We start from the raw sequence: 26,979 nt of genomic DNA on the forward strand, positions 1-26,979 counted from the left end.
CATCCGCCACCTCCAGCACCGGCATTGCAGGGGCAAAAGGCAAGCATTCACCCGACCGATGCAGCAATGCCGCCCAAGCCCCAGCCGTACACGCAACCGTGTTCACACCCCTGGGACGAGTCTGAGACATACCTCCAAGCACTCTTGGCAGCCGGTCTGGCCATACCGCATCACTTTCTGCCGCAAGATGTGGTAAATATCTCAACGGGCGAATCCAAAAGTACGCAAAGTGGGCCTGCGCGCAGTAATAATACAACTCCAGATCTGGGGCAGCAAGCCCACCCATTTCAAATGACAATGTCAGCTTCTCCCACGCGAGCCTGGGCTGCCTTCCCGCCCACACCAGTCGCACCAATGCCGATCGGAGTCTCCGCAGAAAGCTCATGGGCAGCACCAGTGGAAGATTAACGCAATGCCAATGCGCCCAAGCATCGAAAGCTCCAAGGAACGCCACATCTCCAACCGATCCTCCAACCAGGTCACCAGTCTCCATAATTGGCAAGCCACAGGGTCTCGACGTCACACCTGAGCCATACGCCCAGATAAAGAACCGGACCCTCCGCCCACTCAACAGGGTAACGCGACGAAAAACGCACGGTACGATGAGTAAGAGGAAGCACCACCGACTTGGACCAGTTCATCGCTATGCCAGAGAAGGTACCGAAGCGGACAACCTCAGTGAGCAAAACATCCAAGTTCTCACTCGGCTCCCGCATGTACAGTGCTATATCATCCACGTACATAGAGATCAATATCGGGCGCTGCCTAAACTGCAACCCCCTAGGATTATGGTGCTGCCTCAAATAGGCCGCCAATTGCTTCATCGCAATAGCGAAAAGGAGCGGGGACAAGGGGCACCCCTGCTGAGTTCCCCGAACTACCGGGAAGGGCTCCGAGATACATCCATTCAACCAGAGCCTCGCAACCGGAGCCGTATAGAGCAAGCGAACCAGCCCAATGAAGTGCGCACTCATACCTACCCTGCCCAGCAGCGAAAATAAATAGGGCCAGGACAGGGAATCAAACACCTTTGTTGCATCCAAAAACGCGGCAGCCGCCTCATCCTCTGCCGCAAGGTTACCCAACACCGCAAAGAACGTGCGCAAATTGTGCACAGTCTACCTCCCCGGCACAAAGCCAGGCTGATCCAGAAGCACCAACTGCGTCATCAGCAGCTGCAGTCGGAGTGCAATCAACTTAGCCAAGATTTTATTGTCAACATTAATCATGGAGAGTGGACATTACGAATCACAGCTGCAAGGATCCTAGCCTGGCTTAAGAATGGTAACAATCAGCGCCTCCCGCAAGGAGGCCGGGAGAGAGCCCCCTTCCAACGCCTCAGCGTAGACCTCCAACAGGTATGGAGCCAAAATATCAGAATACTCCTTATAGAAGGCAGAGGTCAAGCCATCGAGGCCCGGCGCCCTGTCACCATGCAGTCCACCAATTACTGCCTTAATCTCTTCTAACGAGAAGGGCTCATCAAGATAGGCCCTGTGCTTATCATCAAACCAGAGCAGATTGATGTCATCAAAATACGCCTGCGCTGCCTCAAGATTTGACACAACAGGGGCCGAATATAAATCCTCATAGTACCGTGCAAAAACCTGCTCGGTCCCGGCAGTTCCTGTTACCCGTTGTCCTTCCCGATCATCTATCTCAGTGACATATACACTCGCCCAGGGTCTGCGCAGCATATTTGCCAAGGTGCGACCCGCCCTGTCACCCTCCCCATAACGTCTGGCCCTGGCATATTTCCCCCAAAAACACACCTCGCAGTCAGATGCCTCCTCATATCGGGAGACCACAGCACGCAAATCCGCCAACGTCCCACCAGCCCAGTCCAGTACCAATTTTGCCTCCAACTCTGCAATCCTATACTCCAACTCAGCTAATTCCCGACACAAGGCACGAAGCACACCATGCTGCTTGGAGAGGCACACCCCTCGAATGAACACCTTAAAGGCCTCCCAAAGCGTTCCAGCAGACTCCACCGACCCCTGATTCTCAGCAAAGAAATGCGAAACGGCCCCCTGCACCTCCTCACGGAACACCTCATCACGAAGAGCTTGCTGCAGCAGCCGCCAGGCAAACGCAGCTCTCTGAGCCCCAGGTATCGTCAACTGCAACCACACCGGGGAATGATCCGAAAGGGTCTGGGCCAAATGCTCCACAGTTTGTGTCCACATCCCTAGTCCCCAGCCAGCGATCCAGTCGGGACCAGCTATTATGGACATAATTAAGACATGTGCCCTACCGCAGGTCTCCATGCTTAGCTCTCCATAAATCAACCAAAGCGCCATCACACATCACATTCTTCAAAGCAGCCGCTGCAGCAGAATGCCTAGGTCTAGTCGAACTCTCCTGATCCCTCTCCAGATCCAGAACCACATTAAAATCACCCCCCCAGAACACAGCTCCACTGCCCAATGATTCCACCAAGCGCCACACCTCTCAGAAAAGGCCAGGATCATCCACATTAGGCCCATACACTGACACCTACCAGCAGGGCCTGTCCAACAAAGTCCCGCTAAGCAGCACATACCGCCCATTCGGGTCCACTATCACACGGTGCGTGCGCCACTGCAGCCCCTTACGCAGCAAGATCGCCACCCCTCTAGCGTAACTTGAAAACACCACACCATGACACTGTCCAAACCACCCACCCCTCAGCTGCTTCATCTTCTGGGCCACCAGATGCGTCTCCTGAAGCAGACACACAACTATACTATGCCTTTGGATAAAAGGAGAGACATGCCGAATCTTCCGCTGATCATTCAGACCACGTATGTTCCACATAAGGCACCTGACCGCCGTCATTGCTCCAAGCATCTTCCCAACAACATTTCCAAACATCTCGCTGCAGAACCAGCCCCCACCGCCAGCGACCTCCGTCCAACACAATAACACAAAAAGACATGTTGAACTTCACCCAAACAGGAAAGCAGAATCCCCCCCCCCCACAACCTACGCGGACCCCCCCAAATGGGTCAAACCAAAGCCCCCCCCAAATAAAAAAGATCTGAACCCCACATCAAAAGTAAAGGACTCATCCAGTGGTTCGCGAAGCTAGCCATCCAACCCGTCCGAGCAACAGACAGGCCGGAAGGGACAGAGGGGCTAATAAAAGAAACAGATAAACAGATTCAGAAGTGCTGAAAAGAAAGTCCGCAGCACCACCAGAATGTCACCCGCCATGGGCCAGGCCATCCGACTTCACACCTGCAGAGCAGTCAGTCAGTGTCACTAAGGCACGCCTGCTCCGAGCCCGAAGCCTCAGCCCGCTCAACCGCAGGACGCCGAGGGAGCGTCTTAACAAACTTGGCCGCCAGCTTTGGATCAGTAAAGAAATGCAGCGTTCCACCATGTTGTATCCGAAGCTAAGCCGGGTAGATGAGCAAGAAGCGAGCCACAGTCAAACTCAGAGAGCGCTTAACCGGCATAAATGCCTTACGCGCTGCCTGGACGCCCGGAGTGTAGTCGGGGAAAAATTGCAGCTCAGTGTTTCTATATATCGAAGGACGACGGTCACGAGCCAGGCGCAACACAGCGTCGCGGTCTCGATAATTCAAAAGCCGGAAAATAACAGTTCTCGGCGGGGTCCCAGGAGGAGGCTTGGGCCACAGGGATCTATGAGCCCTCTCCACCACCAACATACGAGAAAGCTCACCCGGAAACAAATCGGCAAGCATTTGCTCCACAAAGTCCTCCATTCTGCCCATGTCGGTGGTCTCAGGGAGCCCAAGTAGCTGAACATTATTGCGCCGGGACCGCGCCTCCAAATCCTCGTTTTTGGCCCTAATGACCTCCAAGACTCGTTCCATCTGCAGCAACCGCTCTCGCTCCCCGTGCCGCTGATCCTCCATCTCTGACTTGCGCGACTCCAGCTGCTCAAATCGAGCATCATGCTCATCCACCCGAGCCCTGATGCGGTCCATCTGCTCCGTCAGATGGTCCAACTTAGCGTCTATTCCGGCCAAACTACTCTTAAGATCCAGGAACATGGATTTGAGGGAAGCCTCAGAAGCCCTTCCTCCATCTGCACCTCCCCCGGTTGCAGCGCGACCACGCTACCCTTCCGCCTGTCGCCCTCAAAGGAGATCTTAGCCTGTCGCTGCTCCGCCTTACCCATCGCGATCGCCTCAGAGGGCCCGGCCCCCGACACACCAGCAAGGCTCCAGAGACAGGCGGGAGCACAACAATCAGAGGGTAGCCAGCTACTCACAAGGAGTTCTCCAGCCCCTGATTAAATCACCCCCACCGACAGCCACACTCCTCCGGAGGACGCTAGCCAGCAGACGCGGCTCCACCAGTCGACTTCGCAGGCACCCGCAAGGTAGCTCAGGCAGCTCCTCAGCTCTCCACAAGCCCCTAATAAGGGGAGCCAAAAAACTCTCCGGCCTCCGCAGGAAGCAACAGCAGGCCCCACTCCCGACCAGATCCAGCCAGTGACAATGCAGGACAGCGTAGGCCCCTCCAGCAGGGCCCCGCCACCCAGGGCCAAAATCAAGGCCGCCGCCCAGTAGTCCACCAAAAATGGGCCCTTCCCGGCTTATATCTCACGGGAGATAAGGGCCCCCGCAGACCTCCTGCAGAACAGGCCTCTCCGTCACCGGCTCAGCTCCAAAGCATGGAGGCCCGCCGCTGCCCCGCGTGCGCCTCCAGGCAGCCACGCGGCTCCAATCCAGGCCCAACTAGGCCAACTGCTTCTCGGGGGGAGACCACCGATGGCCCCCTCAACCAACTCCACCGCTCCCCCTCCAAACAGGCCACGGGGGCACCCCCCTCTAGCTCCGCCGTCACCACCAGGACGGGGAGGCCCATCGACTGCGACGCGTGCCTCCAAGCAGCCGCGCACCTCGGAACAGCCACACGGCGCCAGCAGGGTCCAGCCCGGGCTCACAGCTTCAAGGGGGGCCGCGGCCCAACAAGACCGCCGAGGGCCCCCCCCTCTGCGGCACTTCTCACCTCTCTCCAATTGGGCTTCAGAGGAGCCCCCCACGGCCCACAGCAATCTCACAGCGGCCGGCCACCTGCCCAGCCGGCCGCCGGCGCCGCACCAGCTCCCCAGGCAACGAGCTCGGGTGCGAGCGAACCGGGAGGAGCCCGGTCCACTCACGAACCTCTCCAATCGGGGGGCGCGCCTGCAGCACTCCTGAATCAGGAGAAATGCAGGAGTTAAGCCCCTAGTCCGGCGGAGCCTCACACCGTGACGGCCATCTTGCCGCGCGGCTAGCTCCGCCCCCATGTGTACAGCAAATGCTTAACACTACCCTCTGATAAGCCTTCTGCTCAACCACACTACCACAAAATAGAGCATTAGTATTATCTAATTTTGCCACTATCAACCTCTAAGGGGAACGCTTGGACTTTGCGCACACTATCTCTCACTTTGAGATAGTATATACAGAGCCAACTTCCTACACATTATGTTTGGCATTGTCTCTTGCCTAGGAAAAAATAGCTGTGGGAGCAGTTAAAGGGTATCTGTTGGCCTTTACAGACATTCTTTATTTGCCATATCAGCCTTTATTACTTTATTATTCATATCGCCTGTTGCCTCTGATGTCGCAGGGTCCATCCTACCATAGCTCTGCAAACTGGGCTACTTTCAACTCCTTCAGCACTTGTCTCTCAGTGGTAGGGATGGCAAACAGTCATCGGCTACACAGGGAGGTAGTGTGTAGGTTTGTATAATAGCTGACTGTCCAACCCAGTGTTTGACTTTCAAGAAGAAATCTACTTTTAATGCCCACTCAAACTTATGCTGCGCATATAGATATTTACATGACACAGTTTTAGTGTCATGGCACTTAAAGTGGCTTGGCTCGTCCGCCTGCTACTTACCGCAGTTCTTCCCATCTTATGGTCCAGGTGGTTCCCATCCCTGTTCCGTACTTAGTATGATTAGTCTCAGCTTCAGATTACCCCCATACTCTAGTGGAACTGTACAGTCTTAAACAGTTCTCTCTTGGTTCTCACCTTGAGTCTCTCACAATCCATTATAAGGGCTGGTCCTTTTTTGGTGGCTTCCCAGCTCCTCTGGAAGTTGCTCACTTACCTGCTTCAGACCTCAGTGAGCAAGCCTGCAGTCTTCACCAGCACCCTGATTTGTTGCACCGGGCATTGCTGCTGCAATAGTGAAGAGATTAATTGTTTTCATGACTGGTCAACTGGGTGCTCCTAGCAACCACGCTGAAGCTGTTTGGGTCTGGATCAGTGAGGCCTAGCACAGCCACACTCGAACATAGGTGGAAGCCTCTCACAGGCCTCTTAGTTCCAATGTTGGACCACATTTTCAGGCACTCTGCAGTCGTGCTTGCACAGCAGCTCTGGGCCATGCTACAACACAGACTTTTGAAGTGGCTGAGGCCAAGTTGCAGATTCACAATTCAGGTGAAATGATTTTGGACATGCCACAAGCTTCAGAGCTTGGAAACAGTGGGATCGTTCACACCGCAATTTTCAGTTTGGGCACAGTGTGTGAACCTATACTACTGCCTTCATTATCCCACCATGAATCATACATAACAGTCTGGGGCCTTCTAACTCCAGGGCATGCAGATTACTGTCTCAACCCTGATCCTACAGTGATGATAGGCTCCATTCCTCTTAGCAGGCAGGCTGACTTCTAGGCACTATAAGATAATTGTTTGCAGCAGGATGTGGAATCAGGTGATATCCCCTCATCTCTTGGAAGCTGGCTGACTGACAGACACCATCTATGGTTGCAGAGTAGTACTCTGAGTATTCTGCAGAACACTCCCTTTCTTGGTCATAGATAACTTTGAACTGGAACAACAAGGGGGTCCTATTTTATATAGTCAAAGCAGACAGAAAATGTGGACCCACTGTATACACTTTCAGAAGTAGCTTGGGTTAGTTCCTCTTTCAACTGTCCTCTTCAGTCTGCTTTGTGGTCCCAGCCTTTGGATAGAGTGATGCTCCATGATAGTCTTCAGCTTGTAGTATTCACAGTAGAGGCACTAAGAGTTGCTTTTTGCAACTGGATATCAGCCATAACAAAGTGTGATCAGAAAAAAGATAAAATGCTGACCTCACCTAAGGAACCCCTTTCACCTGGGACAGCAGAGACTACAATCCCAGCCTCAACTTCAACATTTACCAAATGGAAGTGCTTCAGGATAATTAATTGGCAGCTTCTTTAGCTTCAGGGATGTCAGCAATACATTTGCACTGTGTGGGAAAACAATGTCCCCTCGATCTTGTGCTCAGTGTCAGGCTTTTGGGTATCCAGAATGGACCCCAAAGGCATCCATTACTCAGGTTCACTCATACACCATGCATGTGCTTCTCAGGCTACACGCACAAATGTGCACAACACACTCTTTGGATGTTAGCTTGAGGATGTGGGCTCTCACATAAAAGCAGGCCTTTACACCAGTGGACCATAAGGCCCCCAATCTAGGGACACAGGTAAAAAGGTCTGGCCACAACTGTTGATACACGAAACATATGTTGCTTCAACTACTTCATGGGATAACCACTTGACAGGTACAGTAGTTCACCATCAGTTTGATGAGGGCACACTGGGTGCACTCGTCCAGGTCACAGGCCAGGTCCATGACATCACTTATGTCAAGGGAAAGGCCAAAGCCTCTGCACACACTAGATTAGTGTGAAGCTAGTGCCAAAGGTAAAAGCCAGAATACTGGATATACTCAGTCTGGGTCTGTGAATAGGGGAACACCTCTCCACACCATTCCCGTCCCAGCACTAGTTTATCTAGGAAAGGCATAAGAGTGACTAATGGTGGTTATGTGGTTTATGGTTGTGCGTGTGAAACGATTTAGTGTGTTAGGGATACATTGGAGGTAGACACAGGTTCAAAATTGGCTCAAGAAGGTTTACAGCAGAATGCCATTGAATCTATGTGTAGTCAGCCAAGTTAGAATTTGGCAGAAGTTCATGAGCAAGTAATTATTCCCATTGTAGTTGGTTTTGGTAACCAGTGAATTTTGGTAAACCAGTGTGAGGGGCAGGTACATGACACAGACTCGTAATGCGACCAGAGTGTTTAAAAGATTACTACCAAGGTATTTTGCCATTTTCAGTATTTATATGTTTAAAAGGGGGTATGAGTACTATGTTCAGATGCATTGTCCTTTTTAATCCTATATAGAGTCTTCTATTCTGTAACATTCTCGATCTGGTTCGAGGTCTTTGCTCACATTTGTTTGTTGGTTTATGGAACTCTATTGCAGGCTGTGGTAGATGGATCTTTTGTATATAGTAAAGTTCTCTATATTTAGTCCCATCAGACCTCCTCTTTAAATACTGAGCATTTGTACCTCTGTCATGGGCGGTTTCTCTTTTAGGGCTGAGGGGCTGCGCCCCTCTGAAATTCTTACACATTCATATAAAAAATATTAAATAGATTGGTTTGTTTAGAGATACAATTGTATCTCTAAACAAACTTGTGCATTTAAGCGTGGGCAGTCTGTCCCTCCTCGCTGTGAAGCACGAGACGTATGCTAGGCAGTAAATCAACTTTCTACACTGTGACGAACGACGCAGGGCTGACTGCTCTAAAGCCCTTCATTTCCAAATTGTTGGCTATGGAAGTATCTGCTATAGGCCAGTGACGCTTTTAACCTCATCATTTTGGGCGCTGGAGTCTTCATCCCTGCGTAAGGGCAGCCATCTGTCATTAACAGGCATAGCTCTCACCCTTTCCCCATTCGTCATGCAGTAGGAGTGGATGCACGCATGTGTGATTTGGTGCCTTGTATTCGGTAACAGTAAGTGTTATAATGCTAATCTTGTGTTATTTGTATTGTACTGAGACCCCTTATCACGCTAACCTTCCCCATGTGACACCCCAGGCCCTGGCTGCAGATCGCTGGCTCCTTTAGAAGTGGAGTTGCTGTATTTGTTCCTTGGGAAACTGTTTCAAAAGACAAGCAGGGTTTTTGTTCCCTGGCGAAATTGATCCAAATATCCGAGTCAAGCTCAAGGGGAGCAATATGTGCTTACAGTAAAGGCAGTGATCTGCTGTATGGTGTTAAAATTGGCACTATAGTCATTCCCTTAACATTAATGCCATAAACATGTATTGATATGTGGACAATGAATGTTAAAAAATGTGTAATGTGTGCAGCCATTTAGTTCCTCTTATTACACCTGTTTTACATAATGTTGCATTCCCCAAGAGAGTTAGCTGTTTCATCTTGCTGTGTTTCCGTGCATTGTATCACTCTTGTATAGTGCATACATTGACTTGTGCCTGGTGCTTGAGGGGCTTTGATTGAGAGCGCTGGTGCTGAGGCTGAAGCCGAAGCAAAGTGCCTGTCAGTGAATTGTCTCTCTGCAGAGCACACAGAACAGTGGTCATGTATTCCAGTTGCAAATGAAATTCCGTGTAAATGTGTGTGAAGGGCGATGTAGAGGTCAAAATATTTAGAAGGCACAAACAAAATAAAATAAAGCGCTTATATGTGAATGAGTGCAGTATATGGGGTGGAAATGCGAGGGAGTGCATTCAGTGGAGAGGGGAAAGAGGCTGCTGAAGAGGAAAGAGGGGAGGTTTAAAATGTGCAGATCGCTGAGTTGTGAAGACAAAAAGGGCATACATATCTAACGTAAAGCACAGATAACTGAAGGCCATACTCCTTCCATAGGCCTCAATAATATTTAATTCTCAGTCTCACAATTTCAGAATTTAAACATTTCCAACGTTAATTATTTATAACTAATCATAGTTGTTACTCATTTATCTTAAACAGCTAACAACCATTGACAAAGCCAGTAGTACAGACAGGTTTTAGGTGTATGTCAGCTGTTGTGTATTATTTTCTGAATGCATTAACATCTCAGAGAGAAACCAAAATATAGGCTGGGTGGCACACCACGGGAAGAAATTTATTTTACATGTTCCCTTTTAGAGAGCCCCCACTTTTTCATCCCACTTAAAGATCTGTCTGCACATATTTCTGTATGATTGCTTGCAGCCAGGAGCTGTGGGTGCTTCTTGATGCCTGGTTAGAGCATTTTGTTCCAAAGTTGATGCTGCATGCAGTGCAGGACACTGGGGAAGCACACACTTTAAAGGGCCTGAAGTTGTCGCCCTGTACAATTTGCATGTTAAAGTAACTGTTGAACGTATTAATGCAGTAAGATAAGGGGCAGTTTTTAATGTGTTTAGTATTTCAGGACTATACGTTCCCGCTGCATTATAAACCTTGCTTTCTCACTAAATTCATTTGGTTTCAAAGGCACCATTTGTCAATCTTTTTTCAATGTATTCTTGGGAGGAAGGCTCACCTTGGAACTAACGTTTGTCCATTAAGCTTGTTCACTTCACTTGCTACATAAGTCATATCCAAATTTTACGCCCCCACACCTTCAGATGTCACCAGCCGCCACTGACCTCTGTAGCTTTTATTTAAAGTAACTGGATTCAATTAGTATAACATATGGCTCTGAAAATTCCGGATGGCAGTTGGTAGAGGTGGCAATCCTAAATGTATTGCTTGAATTAGGTGATTTGCTGCTGTGCACACAATGGGCCAAATATTTTCTAGCACTGGTAATCCTTTGGTCCTGAAAAATGTGCATTACCCGTTGTTTCCCTGTATGTATAGGTAGGATGTTGTTCATATTCATGTTTTTAAAGTATATGCATATGTGTGTATGTCCATAATATGTGTTTAAGCTTCATGTGCTTGATTTCTTTACAGAGTGATATTCCGAATAGATTTGAAATGAAGCTGCGTCGCTCAGCACTTCTTGAAGACTCTTACAGACGAATCATAGCTGTCAAGAGAGCCGATGTCCTCAAAGCGCGTCTATGGATTGAATTTGACAGTGAAAAGGGTCTGGATTATGGAGGCGTGGCCAGGGAATGGTTCTTCCTAATATCCAAAGAAATGTTCAACCCTTATTATGGACTCTTTGAATATTCTGCCACGTGAGTAATACAAATCTTGAGCAACACATCAAGTATTGTACTTACTTTTGCTGGGTTTGAATTGTTTTACCTTCGTCATATGTTGCTCAAGTACATAACCCAAGCACAACTAGAGGAGCTGAAGTGTTCCCATACCTCTATAAAAAGCCTGAGCTAGGCTGCTATTCGATGAACAGTCTTCATGATGGCTTCATCATGTAGCTTTCCTTCTTATTCCTTCCTTACTCTTCTTTCGTCTGACAATTGAGGGGATTTCAACGGTGTTGTGTGGTTCCGTGGGGAACGTTTACAGTCTGTGTATTCTTTTAAGTCTCCTGTTTGATGTTCTGCAAAGCTTCTTGCTGAGTTTACTTTCTCTGTTCTGGGACATTCACCCCTCAGGAGGTATGTTGATGTGTGTGGTACCCCTAGGCAGTTTCAGGTTTTTATTTTTGTTTTTAATTTTGCCCAGTGGCAGAATAAATAGAAGTGGAAGGAATGCCTATTTTTATAATATAAGCTTAACAAACTTTGATGTTCAGAAAGCAAGTGTTTTTTTTCCCTCCTTTAAATACCGTCACCCAAAAAGTGGAATTTCCCATTGTATTTTATTTCTCCACGAATAACTCAGAAACTGCAGAAAACATAGTCACCAAATTTTTGCACCATGACAGCCTTTTGTTTTTTAAGTGCCCTTTTCATCTCTTAACACTGAGGCTTTTTCACCTCAGTTCTGAGCCTTTTTTTGTGATTTGGGGTACTTCAAGCTTTGGCCTTGATTACTTTTTTTTTTATTTTTATTTTTTTACTTTTTTTTTATTATTTTTTTGCACATAAGGTATCCACGCCACATTTGGATGCTTTTTTCCCCCCAACATCACGGGGAGTCTAAAGATACCAGTGTTTGTGAGTTCCCTGAGGGTGACCAAGAAAATAGTCAAAAAATAGCAAATTTTTTTGTATTATTTTTTTTGGGTGGGAGAAGGGGCGGTGCTCCACAAAAAGTGTCTGTTTTTTTAAAAACTAAAAATGACATCAACAAAAGCTTTACTGTGCTAAAATCATCATCTACTAAGCTTTCAGGAACATGAAGAACTGAAGCAAAAAATAATTTTTCCATATTTTTGGCATGTTTCTAAGACGTAGCCCATTTTCCTAATGTTTCTGCTTTCAACCTACTTCCAGTTTGGGGTGGAAACAGGTGGACCCCAAGGGTGATACCTGAAAGCTATAATTTCTGAAACCTAGACAAAATTATTAATTCAGCAACGGGTAATTTGTGGAAATCCCTCATGGATGTCCAAAAGAAACTGTTCAAATAAAAAAAATGAAAATGAGTAGGAAAAACAGTTGTGTGACCACATTTTCATCTGTATCTTCTTGTCATGATGGCCAATTTACAAAAGCAACATACTTTATGTCTGGTAGACCCTTTTTGGCCTGGTAATATATATAAGGTTTGTAGGTTCTCCAAGAACCCAGGGCACACCGAGTCAACAACTGAGCTGCACCTCCCAATAATTTTTCATTGTGTATCGAATATAGAACCATTCATATGGTAAACAATAAAGAGTGAAAAATGGGTATGGATGTAACCTATGTATTTCTGAAATGTACACAAGACACTATGGCCCTCATTATAGACTTGGCGGTCTGGGCCGCCATGCCGGCGGTGGCGGGAAATCCCGGCATGGTGGCCCAGACCACCACATAATGAAGACAGGGAGGACCGCATTAGGTGGCCCTCCTCCACTGCCAGGCTGCCTCCAACAGGTAGCCTAGCGGTGGACGACATCATAATCCGACAGGGCAGTGCTGCTGCCCCTCGGATAATAATCCCATTTCCACCAGCCTTTCCCTGGCGGGTTTCCCTGCCAGGGAAAGGCTGGCGGAAGGGGTGCTCCGGGGCCCCCCTGTGGGCCCCTGCACTGGCACTTGGCATGGGCAGTGCAGGGGACCCTGTGCAGTACGGGCAGTGATCTGTGCGACGGTTGCAGCTGCACCCGCCGCACAGAGGCATTGACGGCAGCTCCATGTGGAGCCGCCGGCAATGTCCCGGCCAGGCATTCTGCTGGGCCAGCGGGTGGAAACAATGTTTTTCCCGGCCACCCCAGCCGAATGTTTATAATACAGCCGGCATGGTTCCAGGGGAGCTGGCGGTCACTGGAAAGACCGCCAGCATGAACACGGCGGTGAAAACCGCTGTGTTCATAATGACCCCTTTAGTTCAGGAGCAATAGTTATTTGTACATGTCTAAGTTTATGGGTACTCATACTAGCATGTGATTCAGAGGGCAATCGGAAAATGTTTTCTTTCTAATATGAAGGCTTACATTTGGAATGCAGAAATGCAGAGAAATCTAATTATAAATATGTTCTACAATTCTGTGTTCCCACATATCTCCTCATGTGTTCGGCCAGGCCTAGCGCCTGCTATATAATACACCCTAAAACTCTGCCTGGAGACATCATATGTTACTGTGTAGAATCAATGCTTTTTTTTTCCATAAGGTTTGTAGTTGGAGATTTTTGGCCATAGTGCAACCGGCACTCAAGAAAAAATACCAGACCTGCACATTTCTGAAAACTAGTCATGCGAGGAGTCCACAGGGGCATGATTTGCTGGCTCTCCCCAGTTTTCTTCCCAGAAGCCCTTGCAAAACCTCCGACTTTGCCAAACAAACACACATTTTCCTCACATTTCGATGATGGAAAGTTCTGGTATCTGCAGGGAGCCACAATTGTCCTACAAGCCAGTATTTCCCCAAGTCTCCCGATGAAAATGGTACTTCACTTGCGTGGGTGGGCCTAGTGACCGTGACAATGAAAGGCCCAAACCACAATATAAACAGATCATTTATTTTCTGCAATGTTGGTGACTGCGGAATTTATGCCCTAGCTCAGACCACACCTGCACATTTCTAAAAACGAGACATGCAGCAGTGTGCAGGGTAGCATGTCTTACTGACTTTCACCAGGTTTTTGTACCCAGCAGTCCTTGAAAACCTCACCCTTTGTCTAAAACCCAAATTTTCCTGACATTTCTATGACAGTAAGTTCTAGAATATATGGGGAGCCATGCATTTCCTATCACCAAGGTTTCCACCAGGTCTCCTAATGAAAATGGTACCTCACTTGTGTGTGTAGGGGGCCTAGCGCCCCAACAGGAAAGGGCTTGAATTGTAATGTGGAGACTTCAACATTTCCTGTCCAAAAAATGGCCTGATTCAGGAATGTGGTAGCTGTGGTATTTGGGCCAGGGTTCGGTGGCTATCCTCGGAAATCTACCAAATCTAGATATTTCAGAAAACTAGACACCAGGGAAGTCCAAAATAGTGTGCCTCAAGTGGATCCCACAATTGTTTCTTACAATGCCCTACAAACTTCAAACTTTGCCTAAACTTGTATGTTTTTCTTGTATTTCTGTGACGTAATCTTCTGGAATCTCCAGGGATCCATAAAATTCCTACCACCCACCATTCCACCACTGATAAAAATGCTACCTCACTTGTGTGGCTGTACTGAGTGCCCACAAGATGAACAGATTAAACCACGGTTAATGGAAATCCCCCCACAATCGACTCACCAAGCTGTCTAGTTTTCAGAAATGTCTTCATTTGATAGGTTTGTCCAGGTGGCCATCCAGCTCAGGTCCAAATACTCCTGCTACATCTATTGCAAATTTCTCTATATTTAAATTTGGGGCCTTTTGTGTTGTGGGTTTTAGGGTTGGCCACACATGTGGGGTTAAAATTCAAACAATTGCTGTTTCCTGCCAAGTATACATGCTTGCTGTGTTTCCATTATTATGGTCCAGACCTGTGTAAGCAGGTTTTACTTACTGACAGAATTTGCCTTGCATTGTATTGTCCTACCTGTATAGAGTTAAAGGTCTGCTAAATAAGAGGTGTCCCACTAGAACAATTTTTTGAGGACGATCATTTAGTTTCAATGTGTTCTCTACACTTAGCGTTATCTTAACTGATTTCCAAGGTAGGATGTAGTGCATACTTTGTCCTCTAAAAACAGATATCTCCTCAGCCCTCTACTGTCTACACCTTCATCTTACATTTTTGAGGGTTGCTGCAAGCTTTTTATGAATAGATCTAATGTTTCTTACAAAAATCTTCCAGAGTCTTTAAAATCTGAAATGCTTCAGGCAGAACACCATTTTAGTATTTGCCTGTAAAGAGTTTTCTTATATCGACTTTCATCAGAACTCCCCAACGTGTACTAGCCTAAGACAATAACGCTTTTGGGGAGTCAGCCTGAGTCTCTACCGAAAAGTGGAACTTGGGGGGTGGTTTAGTAATCCGGTAATTTTCTGTACAGAAGACATATTCTAAAATGTGCTTGACAAAAATTCCCAAATTTTCAAAAGGCAGCTGATGTTCTTTATATGATTTTTATCAAATTGGAGGTGCTTCTAAGTAGAAATTGAAAGAAGGCTAATCGGTTGTTGTTGGCTGAGAGGACATCCAACTTCTTTTGTTGAGGAAATATTCCCAGCTACGCAGTCACCACTTGATGACATGATCACAATGGAGCTTTCTTAAATATGACACCAAGGGCCAGATGTAGCAAAGGCTTTTTCCCATTCTGTGTCTATGGGAGAAAGTGTTCGTACATATGGCCCCAAATGATATAACATTTCCCCATGCTTGCATGTTTAGTTTTATGGGTTTATAAAGCACGTAGCTACCCTAGGGCATCCCAGCACTAAAGGTACGTGACCCTCCTGGAGAAAAAAAAAAACTGAAAGATAGAAGACAAGTTAACTGCAGAAAAGGATAGTTTTCAACTCTTTCCTAAAAAGACGCTTCAATGGTTCATGACGAAGTTCGGAGGGTAGGGTGTTCCAAAGACGGGCAGCCTTGATAAAAAAAAGAGTTACTTCCCCATGATCTCTTGACACGTGGTATGTAAATCTGCCGAGTAGAGGATGATCTCAGGCTTCTTGAAGGAACATAGATAGAACTCAGTTTTCTGAAGAAAAACGGGCCCTTATTATATAGGGCTCTATGAGTAATGCACATGGCTTTGAAATGGATACACTGCTTAATGGGAAGCCAATGAAGTGCTGCAAGGGCTGGCTTAGCCGAAAGATGCCTAGGAGAATTAGTGAGAAGTCTGACTGCCGCATTCTGCACTATCTGCAGCTTCTTTATCACGTACTCAGGAGAGCTGAGATACAGATAGTTCCCATAGTCAAGGCGGGAAAGAATCAAAGCTTGGATAAGGATTCTTCTAGCCGTAAAAGGTAGGAGGTTAAAAATCTTCCTAAGGGCTCTAATGAGACGAAAGCAAATAGAGGAGATTTTTTTAGCCTGAAGTTCCATAGTCAGACGTGGGTCAAGCCAGAAACCGAGGCTTTTAACCTGCACCTTTGGAGGAGGCAGACTAGTAAGAGCCTCAGAGTACAGTGCCAGGGGAAAAGCAGGAGGACCGTTGCCCACAATCACTACTTCTGATTTACTATTGTTGAATTTAAGTTTAGATTGGATCATCCAGTTACCAATATCCTTCATACAACGGGAGAGATTAGTGGAGGAAGAGTCTCCACTGCTAGAGAGGGATACCACTAGCTGGGTATCATCAGCATAGGTAACCATTGAGAGATTGTGAGGAGTAACCACTTTGGCCAAAGATGATAAATAGATATTAAAAAGAGTTGGGCTCAGGGAATAGCCCTGAGGGACTCTACAGATCAGAGGGAAAATGTCAGAAAGAAAAGAGCGTTCCAAAACTTGGAAGGATCTTCCTATAAGGAAGAGGAGAGCCAAGAAAAAGCCATACCTCCTATCCCTATCTTGGAGAGTCTGTCGCAAAGACGAGTTTGATCTACTGTATCAAATGCTGCACTGAGATCCAGTAGGATGATAGCCAATTGACCCCCTTGATCTACGAGTTGACAGGCAGACTCAGTCACTGTGAGTAGAGCCGACTCAGTACTATGTTGAGCTCTGAAGCCCATTTGGGAGGGATATGAGAGCTCGTGGTTCTCAAAGTAGCTGGTCAGTTCCAGGTTTACATGTTTCTCCAAGATCTTGGCTAAAATGGGAAGGAGAGCAAGAGGTCTAAAGTTTTCCAGAGAAGAGGGATCAAGTTTTGGTTTTTTCAGGAGGGGTTTAATAATGGCATGCTTGAGAGACTGAGAAAGGGTGCCTGAAGATAGGGAGTTATTAAGTATTTTAGTAAGTGGTGTGACAATAATGTCTGCAGCCTTCAAAAGAATAGAAGGGGGAGCAGGATCCAGAGGAGAGCCAGATTTAAAGCTAGAGTAGTTTGAGTGTAGAATCATCGGTAAGAAGTGAGAAGGTAGTTAACGAAGTCCCTATGGGTTGGGGATCAGTGGCTTGATCTTCTAAAAGCTCCTGAGGAGGGGAAGATAGAAAACCACAATATATCTTCGTAATCTTATCCTGAAAATAAGCTGCTAATAAGTTACTGTGTTTCGTGGAAGCTTCCATCAAAGAGGGGGGTGTAGGTGTTATAGTAAGCTCTTTGAAAATTTGAAAAATGTATTTCTGAGAGTTGGAAGAATTTTCTATTTTATTGGTATAGTAGGAAGTTTGAGCTGCTTTGATATTTTGATGATAAAATCTAATGCCTATAAGCATGTTTTGCAGAGGGGCTATAATTTTTCCTCCAGATTCCCCCCAGCTTTTTACAGTTCTTTCTCAATTCAAGTAAAGAAGGAGAAAACCATGGGTTGGACTTATAGGAGGGTCTATTTATTCTTGATTTAATAGGTAGAACGGAGTTCAAAGAGGTAGAAATCCAACTATCAAATAAGTCTACGGCATTCAGGGAGGAGTAGTCGTTAATTGTGGAAGAGGCACAAAGTGCATTGTGCCATACACTGGGGACCAACTTCGACCAGCTACGCCCATAAGTCGTAAACCTGGGTTGCGGATCTCTAGGGGCATCATAGGGAAAAAAGAATGATAAGAGAAAATGATCCGTCCAGAGTAAGGGCAGAGGAGATGAGATGGAGAGATCAAGAATGTTGCTGAATATAAGATCTAAAGTATAGCCCTTGAAATGAGTAGGACCAGTGGCATATTGAACTAGATCTAGGGCAGTGAGAGAAGCTAATAGCGATTTCACCAAAGGGCAGTTTAAGTTGTCAAAGTGAATATTAAAATCCCCAAGGATGGTTAAATTAGGAGTCTTGCTAATAAGGCTAGCAGCAACATCAGGTATAGCTTCTAAGAAGCTAGCACAAGGACCTGGAGGCCGATAGAGAAGTATCCCAGAGAAAGTGAAGGTGGATAACAGATATAAAGAGAAAGTCATACTCTCACAATCTGGGATATCGAGTGGCGATGTCACACACTTGATAGTATTTTTGTAGATAATGGCTATGCCGCCACCTCTCATCAGGAATCTATCTTTGTGTGCTATAGAATAGATGGAAGGTAAAGATTTGCAGATGTCAACTGAAGATTTTTCATTTAGCCAAGTTTCCGTCAGAAACAGGGCGTCTGGCAAAAGATCATCTAGGAGAGTGTAAATATGTAAAGAGTGTGCCGGTAGGGAGCGGCAATTAAGCAACAGCACTTTTCCCGATTGGTGAGAGGGGATATTGGCGAATGGGATGGCAGTGGACGTCCAGGAGCAGCTAGGACAGGAGGAGCAGGCATAAGGATAAAGGGTGTTTACAGATGTAGGGCATATTTGAGTGCCTCTGAGCATCTGCATTTATAAGGAGGAATACGTTAGCCTAAAAGGGGCAGCATCCCTGGGCTCCGGGCACGTCAGGGTGCGGACGGGTGCAGACGGGTTTGCCTTTGGCACGTCTTCGGCGCTGCAATACTAGCTTAATGCTGCTGAACTCAATTTTTATTCCTCACAGAGGGCGTAATTAGCTGATTACTGTAGAAAGGAAACTGTGCTACATGCAAACATTGAGCCATAAAACCTCCATTTGTAAGCTGTAGAGCCATTCTTAGAAGTTACAGGAAATTTCCCATAGTATTGGTTCTCCCATTTTATCACTGATTTACCACCAAGAAGGTTATCCATTGAGCAGTTTTAAAGAGGCTACCCTAGCTGACAATATCTATTCTACAGCTAAATTTGCTAAACTTGATGTTGAGAGAGAGAGATATTAAACTTGCTAGGTGCCTATGTAGTGGAAGAAATATAGGTGGTGCAGAAAGCCATCTGGACACCAGGGCTACCTTTTTGGAAAAAAGGAGTGTGGGGGCCCACACTGGCATTGGAACATGCCTCCATCCCTAAAACGGCCCACAATAGTCTTTCTGCTCAAAGAGTGGGGGGCAGAAAGCCCACTAGGCACCAGGGAAATAGTCATAAAATTAAATAAAAAGAAGGGGTTGAAGACAGCCTATCCTGGCATCAGGCCATGCACCCACCTCCAAAAGGCTTCAGTAGTCATTCTGCCCAAGGTGTCAGGAAACCTACTATATATCATAGGAATTGTACTAAAATATGAAAGGGGGGAGGGTGAGGGCATCAGGCCGTACTCACACCTTCAAACTGCCCAGCAGTCTTTCTGCCCGTACCCTCGGGTAGAAAGCCCACTAGACACCCGGGTATATGTAAGGTGTAAAGACCAAACAGTCTTTCTAGCATATTTCTTTCTCTCCCCTACCCCCCCACCCGCTCACGTAGCCAGATTAGTTATTTTTTTTATGGAGCTTTTCCTGTTGCAGGTGCTCGATCCAGCCACAGAAGTGGGGTACTATTTTTATCAGAAGAAATGTGGGAACACAGAAGAGTAGAGCATTTCTCTTATCAATTGAATTTCTCTCCATTTTTGGCTTCCAAATTTAACCAGTGTACAAGAAAGAATACATTTTGCAAAATGTCCTCTGAATCACGTTAGTATGAGCGCATTAATCCTAAACTCAGTTTCTGGTGGACACTTCTATCTTCAGATTCCTCTCCATTTGAATATACCTCAAGGCTGGAAATGATGCTACTGTGATGTCACTGGAGCCATAAAGGCTTCCACTGGCACCCTGACATCAGTTCCTTTTTTCCCGCATCATTGCCACAGTTCTGGAGGTTGTAGCAGTGTCAGGCTTCAAACCCTGTGGTCACTATGGTGGATAAATGTCCATCATGAATCTACATTATTTATGTCTTTCGTGTCTTGGATCTAAGTATGCCATGCTAGTCATGCAAGAGTATGCACCCTAGGGCCATCAAACAGAGGGAGGCTAATGTCTCAGGCCCAAGATATTAGCCTGGAGACAAAGTCACCACCGTTAAAGTCCTCCTGACACAAACACAGGAAGTGACAGCACAAACCTGAGCAGTGCCAGGCTTTCAAAGGTAAGTTAACAATGTGTTTCCCTATGCCTCAGGACTCCAGAACCTGTGCTTGTACCCCAAAAACAGGAGGCACCTCCAGACCCATCACTGCCAGCGGCCCTACACACTGGCCTCAGCCTTGCCCAGAGTTTCCTACTCTGGAGACAGACCCTGTGTTGTTCCTTGGCCCCTTGTTTGAGGTGTTCTGAAGGGCACTGGTTACCTATGGAGCTTCTTGAGGCCCCACAGGTCCTACGGGTGAACTATTTTTGGATGTTGCTGCCTGGACTTCCCTTGGCTTCTTTTTCTCCCTTTTTGACTGTGTCACCCATTCCTTTGCCTTTGGCTTCTCCCTTTCTGTCTGTGCCGCCTATTCCTTTGCCTTAAACAGTAATGCCAGTGACTTCTTTGGCTCTGGAGCAGACACCAACCCCATCTCAGGTATTGATTGTTCAGACAGGGTCATCCCCTGTCTCCACAAGCTCCAGCTGGACCCTTGCTGGCAATGATACCGACACCACTCGCGCCAGTTCCTACTCCATTGACGTCAACACCGGCTCCAGCACCTCTACAAGTAATGGAAATACCAGACCTTTTGTACAGATCCAGAATTGATGCACAGAGGCTTGCGGAAGAACATACGTTTTTCTTTAGAGTGGGATTCTGATCCTCTAGCGTGATCAATGCAGGACACCAATCTCTCTCCATGGACGCCAAATACTAATTCCAGTGGTTTAGACACCATCCATGATTGTGAATTACACTCTCCTGCAGGTCTCTTTCCACCAGAGGTCATGTCATACCACACCATGCCATCAGAAAGTATCATCCGTGGAGGTAACATCGGACACCTTGATGGAAGTTGTATACCCAACTACTCAGACATGAGAGCTGTTGCTACCCTTCAATGATGACATCACTGATCCAGTCAGAGCGGTGCGGGAAAAGCCAACGTCAGTCCCTGCTGTAGTTGACTAATGACTAGGTGATATAGATATAGACTAGCCCAGGTGGCATGCCTTTCCTCTTAGCACTTCCTACCACCTGAAAGCCTGGGTGCACAAGCATTCTCTTCCTATATGTTTTCTCCTTGGGATTTTCCTACCACTCCAACAGGAAGTCTAAGACAGTAGAATACTTTTGACATAAATCTTTCTCAGCAGGGAGTATGGCTCTTTAATACCCTAATTGCACCAGTTTATTGTGCTATTACTCACATGTCCTGCTGAATATGGCCCAAATGATTATCCCAAATCTACCAGAACACCTGCAGGGACATTTTTCAGAACTTAAGTGGGATGGTCTGACAGCGGCCAGATGGGTGATTCAATCAGGTTTGGACTTTGCTGATTCTGCATCATGTGCAATATTTGCTTCCATGACATTTACGGTTTCACACCTGCCTGCATTTCTCCAGTGATGTTCAAGCAAACCTGATAGTCCTCCTCTTTGATGGTTCACGCCTGTTCAGAGCTAAGGCAGATTTGGTCTCCAAGAGATTCAGGGATAGTAGAGCAAAGACTATGGTGGTCATTATGAAGTTGGCGGTGTGGCCTGGGAAAACCCGCCAGCCGACATGGCCGTCCACACCGCCACATAAAGAACACCTTGAGGGCCGCCATCGGCAGCCCTCACTCACCGCCAGGCTGCATCCGTCAGGCAGCCTGGCGTCGGTCGGAATCATTATCCGAAAGGGCAGCGGTGCGGCCCCTCGAATAATGATTCCTCAGACTCCAGCCTTTCCCTGGTGGGTTTACCTGCCAGGGAAAGGCTGGCGGAAGGGGTGCATCAGGGCACCCCTGGGGGCCCCTGCACTGCCCATGCAGTTGGCATGGGCAGTGCAGGGGCCCCCGTGCAGTGCCCCATCGCGCAGGTCACTGCCCGATTTCCGGCAGTGATCTGCGCAACAGGTGCAGCTGCACCCGCCACACAGAGGCATTGTCCCGGCCAGGCATTCCTGTGGGTTAGCAGGGATCGGGGGACGCTGACGGTCAGTATTTTGACCGCCAGCATGAACACGACGGTTTCGACCGCTGTGTTTATTATGACCACCCATATCTCTAGAACGCCAAACCCTGTGATGAGACTACAGACAAATTAGTATGCATCAGGGAGGTTCAAGAGATTTCTCCTTTCGTGGCACACAGCATGGCGAGCAGCAAAACGTTTCACTTCACTACACATTTCCTTTCGTTCCCTTGATTCCATGGCTGCTGAGAAGATTCAGCTAGACCAGGCTTAAGTCATATGAATAGTCCCGAACTGGCTGAGAATGATACAGTATGCAGACCTAGCGCACCTTTCTCTGTGTTCCTGCACCATCTTCCTCACAGGGTAGACATTCTTTCTTAATCAGAGAGGAAGGTGCTGCTCCCCACCGTCCAAAGCCTCTACCTTCTTGCCTACAGATGGAGTCGGGACACCTGAATGCTTTTCATCTTCCTCATGAAGTGGTGAATGTTATTTCAAGTGCCCAGACATTCCACCAAAAGGGTATACTCTTGGAGGTGGAGAAGGTTTGTCAAGTGGAGTTCATACAATTACATAGAACCCCTCCCCCTTATGAGATAGCTTGCTGTTTCTCTGTCATTGTTTCAGAAGGGTTGGGTAGTGGGTATGGCAAAAGGCTAGTTACCTGCTTTGTCAGCCACTCATTCTGTCTTCCCAAGTAGGCTGCCTTATTCATGATAACTATAGTAATGACGTTTCTGAAGCATTTCACCAATATATTCCCCCTTCCCAATTCCTTATGCCTCAATTGGATCTTAATGTGATCCTTTTTAATGTTTTCACCCTTCGAACCCTTACACAGTTGCCAGTTGAGATTTCTTACTATTAAAATAGTTTTTTTAATTGCTGTTACCTCAGCTAGTGCCAAGCCTCTCTTAACGTCTTTTTTCCAACAAGCTCACCCTGGGGGCCACCATTGCTTTCCTGCCAAAGGTGGTCACACCTTGTCACTTTGGCAGTCCATCACCTTACCTACCTTCTTCCTGCCGCCACATCCCACCGAGTCGGAAAAGCAGCTCCACAGACTAGATCCTAAGAGTGCAATCAGTTTTTATATTGACCATATTAAAGATTTCCATCTTGATGACTTGCCTTTCATCAGCTACTAGGGCAAGATGAATGTCAGAATCGTCTAAAAGAGGATGCTGTGCAAGTGGATCTTCATGTTCATTAAGATATAATATGCGTGGTATGCAAAGAACTTCCGGAGGGCATCAAAGTTCATTCCATCAGGGCAAAGTCCTTAATTTCATCTCTGGCAGGCGGAGCCCCTGTGACAGAGATCTGCAAAGCAGCGACTTGAGCTTCCCTTCACATTGTTGTACAATACAATTGTTTTCATTTGGAGTTTCGGAGAGAAGGACATTTTAGCTAGTTCAGTCCTCAATCTTCTTGGTTTAACCATTCCTTCAGGCCCATCCTCCTTGTTGGGTATTTATTGGGCACATATTCAAAAGGTGAGGATTCTAGAATTAGAATTATCCATCAGAAGAAAAAGTTACTTACCATTGGTAACAATCTTTCAGGGAGATATTCTGTGTAGATTCGGATTCCTCATTTTGAGCCTGCCCTCTCCAATTCTTGAAGACTGGTTTCCTATTGAAGTGATTAAGGTTCCAAGTTCCGTGTTTTGCACTGCACCTTGGTGGTAAAAAGTTGATCTCGTACTGTTTGCCTCAAAGGGACGAAAAAAATTGATGGTAGACTGATGTCAGGGTGCCAGTGGGGATGCATTTTAGCTCCAGTAATGTCACTGTAGCGTTTCTGCAACCAAGATTGAGGCAGCTCCCCCTTCTGGGACACAGACTTATTGAAATGTTTCTAGATACAGTCTGACACCTTAGGTCTTTAAAAGGTGAGGAATGTGCAGGTAGATCCTGTCCAACAGCAAGATAGTTACTGAAGATAAGTAACTTTTTCATCTTGCACACTTTTAAAAAATGAATAGGATTCCTTCATAACTTTTTGTCATTCATTAGATTTTATCATATCTAAATGCAGATCAGTTTTTGAACAGCCAATAAACTTCCTATATCCCTGTGACCAGAATAGACAAACAGATGTAACAGTATCTTACTTTTGAAAATCGGCCATAGGGGAGAAAAAAGTTACAGATTGCATTTTTTAAAATTTTACATTATTTTGATTTCAACAATTATTTTTGTAGGGTAAACCGTAGTGATTTACACAAAAGAAATCTTGCAGAACTGGGAATTTTGTCTGGTTGACTGAAATGTATAGCGTAGCTTGTTCACTCATGGATTTCATACCACAATGGCAGGCCTACAGACACAGTTTGCATGGGCTCCCATGTGTGGCACAATATATGCTGCAGCCCATGTGAGACCCCTGGTGTACCAATGCCCTGGAACCTAAGTAACATTTACTAGGGACTTAGATGGGTGCACCAGTATGCCAATTGTGGATGTAAAAGATTTGCCAGCAATCACATTTACAGGAAAGAGCACAGTCTCTGGGGTCCAGATTAGCAGGATCCCAGTGAACTACAGTCTAAGCACAGTGACATCAGGCAAAAAGTGTGGGGGGGGTAACTATGGTAGAAAGATGGCACTTTCCTACATAACCCACTCCCACACGAAAGCTAATGAGACCAACCTTGCCCAGTTGAGTCTTCATTATCTAAGTGGAAATATCTGGCGACTCCATTTGCATTGGCATGGTTACTTCCAGGTCTGTGTTCCACTGAAAAGTCCATCCCCTTTAGTGAAATGGGCCACCTCAAAACTTTGGGGTTCTCACCTTTCATCTGTTTAAGCCAGAGGAGGAGATTGTGGTCTGTTTCAACAATGAAGTGAGTGCCAAACAGGTATGGCATCAACTTCTTCAAGGCCCAGACCACAGCAAAGGACTCCCTCTCAGTGACTGACCAACGCTTTTCTCTGGGAGTCAACCGTATACGGATAAAAGCCACAGGTGGATATTGGTCCTCTTCATTTACTTGTGAAAGCATTGCTCCTATTCCTATTTCAGAAGCATCAGTCTGGACAATTGATTGTTTGGAATAGTCTGGGCTTTTGAGAATTGGAGCTGAACACATAGCCTTTTTCAGGGTAACAAAGGCTTCTTGACAGCTAACTGTCCACTGTACCTTTTTAGTCATCTTTTTAGAACTAAGATCATTTAAATGGGCTACATTGGAGCCATGCCCTGTTACAAACCCCCTGTAGTCCCCAGTCAGGTCCAGAAAAGCTCTGACCTGGGTAGTTAAAACAACCCAATCAATGATGGTTTGAATTTTGCTCTGTAGGTTTAACTTGGCCTCCACCTACTAGGTGGCCCAAGTAAACCACTTTTCTCTGCCTTGTCTGGCATTTTGTAGCCCTGATAGTGAGGCCTGCTTTTTTCAAGGCCTCAAGTACACTTCTGAGGTGGATCGGGTGGTCCTGCCAGGTGGAGCTAAAGACCGCAATATCATCTAGATATGCTGCACTGAGTCTTCCAGGCCTGCCAGAACTTGATTCACCAACCTCTGGAATGTGGTAGGTGCATTTGTCAGACACAAGGGCATCACTGTGAAATGTCAATGCCCACCAGGACTGGAAAATGCTGTTTTAGGCTTGGCAGCATCAGTTAGCTTGATCTGCCAATAGCCTGCTGGCAGGTCACCAGTGCTGAGGTACTTGTCTGAAGCCAGAGTATCAATCAGCTCATCTGCCCTAGGAATTGGATGGGTATAAGTCTTAGTGACTGCATTGAGTCCTCTGTAGTCTACACAAAACCCAATTTCTCTCTTTCCACCCTGGGAGTGAGGTTTTGGCACAAGGACTACTGGGCTAGCCCATGGGCTACCTGAAGACTCCATTACCCCCAAATCCAGCATTGTTTGGACTTCTGCCCGGATGCAATCTCTGAAATGGTCAGGCTGCCTGTAGATTTTACTTTTTACAGGCAGACTATCACCTGTGTCCACATCATGGACACGCCAGGTGGTCTGACTAGGGGTCAGAGAAAAGAGTTCAGAAAACCGACTGAGAATGTGTCTGCAGTCAGCTTGTTGTTGTTCAGAAAGGCAGCCTGCAAAGACTACCCCATCCACTGAACCATCAACAGAGTTGTCGGAGAAAAGGTCAGGAAGAGGGTCACTCTCTAGTTCCTGCCCTTCAACAGTGGCAAGCTCATGTCAGCCCTGTCATAATAAGGCTTAAGGCGGTTTACATGAAGCACCCTTTTGGAGGCTTCTTGGACAAGGTCAACCAAATAGGTGACCTCACCTTTCTGTTCTTCTATTTTCTGGGGGCCACTCAATTTGTCTTGGATGCTCTTGTGGCCGCAGGCTCTAAGACCCACACTTTGTCCTGGCTGGTAAACAGTCAAAACAGCCTTTTGGTCATGCCACTGCTTTTAAAGCTCTTGGCTTGCCTTAAGTTGTTTGGAAGCCTTCTTCATGTACTCTGCCGTGCAAAAGTGAAGGCCTAGTACATAGTCAACTATGTCTTTTTAGGGGTCTCGAGAGATTGCCCCCAGTCCTCCTTCACAAGAGCAAGAGGACCCCTAACTGAATGTTCAAACAGAAGTTCAAATGGACTGTAACCCACTCCCTTCTGTGGAACCTGTCTGCAGGCAAAAAGAAGGCAAGGTAATAGTCATCCCATCTTCTCCCTAGATTGACTGAGAGTCCCATAATCATACCTTTTAGGGTTTTGTTGAATCTCTCAACTAACCCACTTCCTTGTGGAAGATAAGGAGTGGTGAATTTATAGGTTTATCCTCATTCCTCCAACATTACTTTGAGTTATCCAGACATGAAGTCTGCA

At 46.7% G+C, this 26,979-nt stretch overlaps 1 protein-coding gene across 1 annotated transcript in view; it reads left to right on the plus strand.

Moving 5' to 3' along the window:
* Positions 1-26,979, plus strand: part of NEDD4 (NEDD4 E3 ubiquitin protein ligase) — a 1,239,834-nt gene that overhangs the window by 935,582 nt on the left and 277,273 nt on the right. The window contains exon 19 of the mRNA XM_069222425.1: positions 10,701-10,930. Within this exon, the coding sequence (XP_069078526.1) occupies positions 10,701-10,930 (230 nt within the window). The remainder of the gene's footprint in view (positions 1-10,700; positions 10,931-26,979) is intronic.

The sequence above is a fragment of the Pleurodeles waltl genome, chromosome 3_1 (genome assembly GCF_031143425.1).
Source record: "Pleurodeles waltl isolate 20211129_DDA chromosome 3_1, aPleWal1.hap1.20221129, whole genome shotgun sequence".
Taxonomy (NCBI): Eukaryota; Metazoa; Chordata; class Amphibia; order Caudata; family Salamandridae; genus Pleurodeles; species Pleurodeles waltl.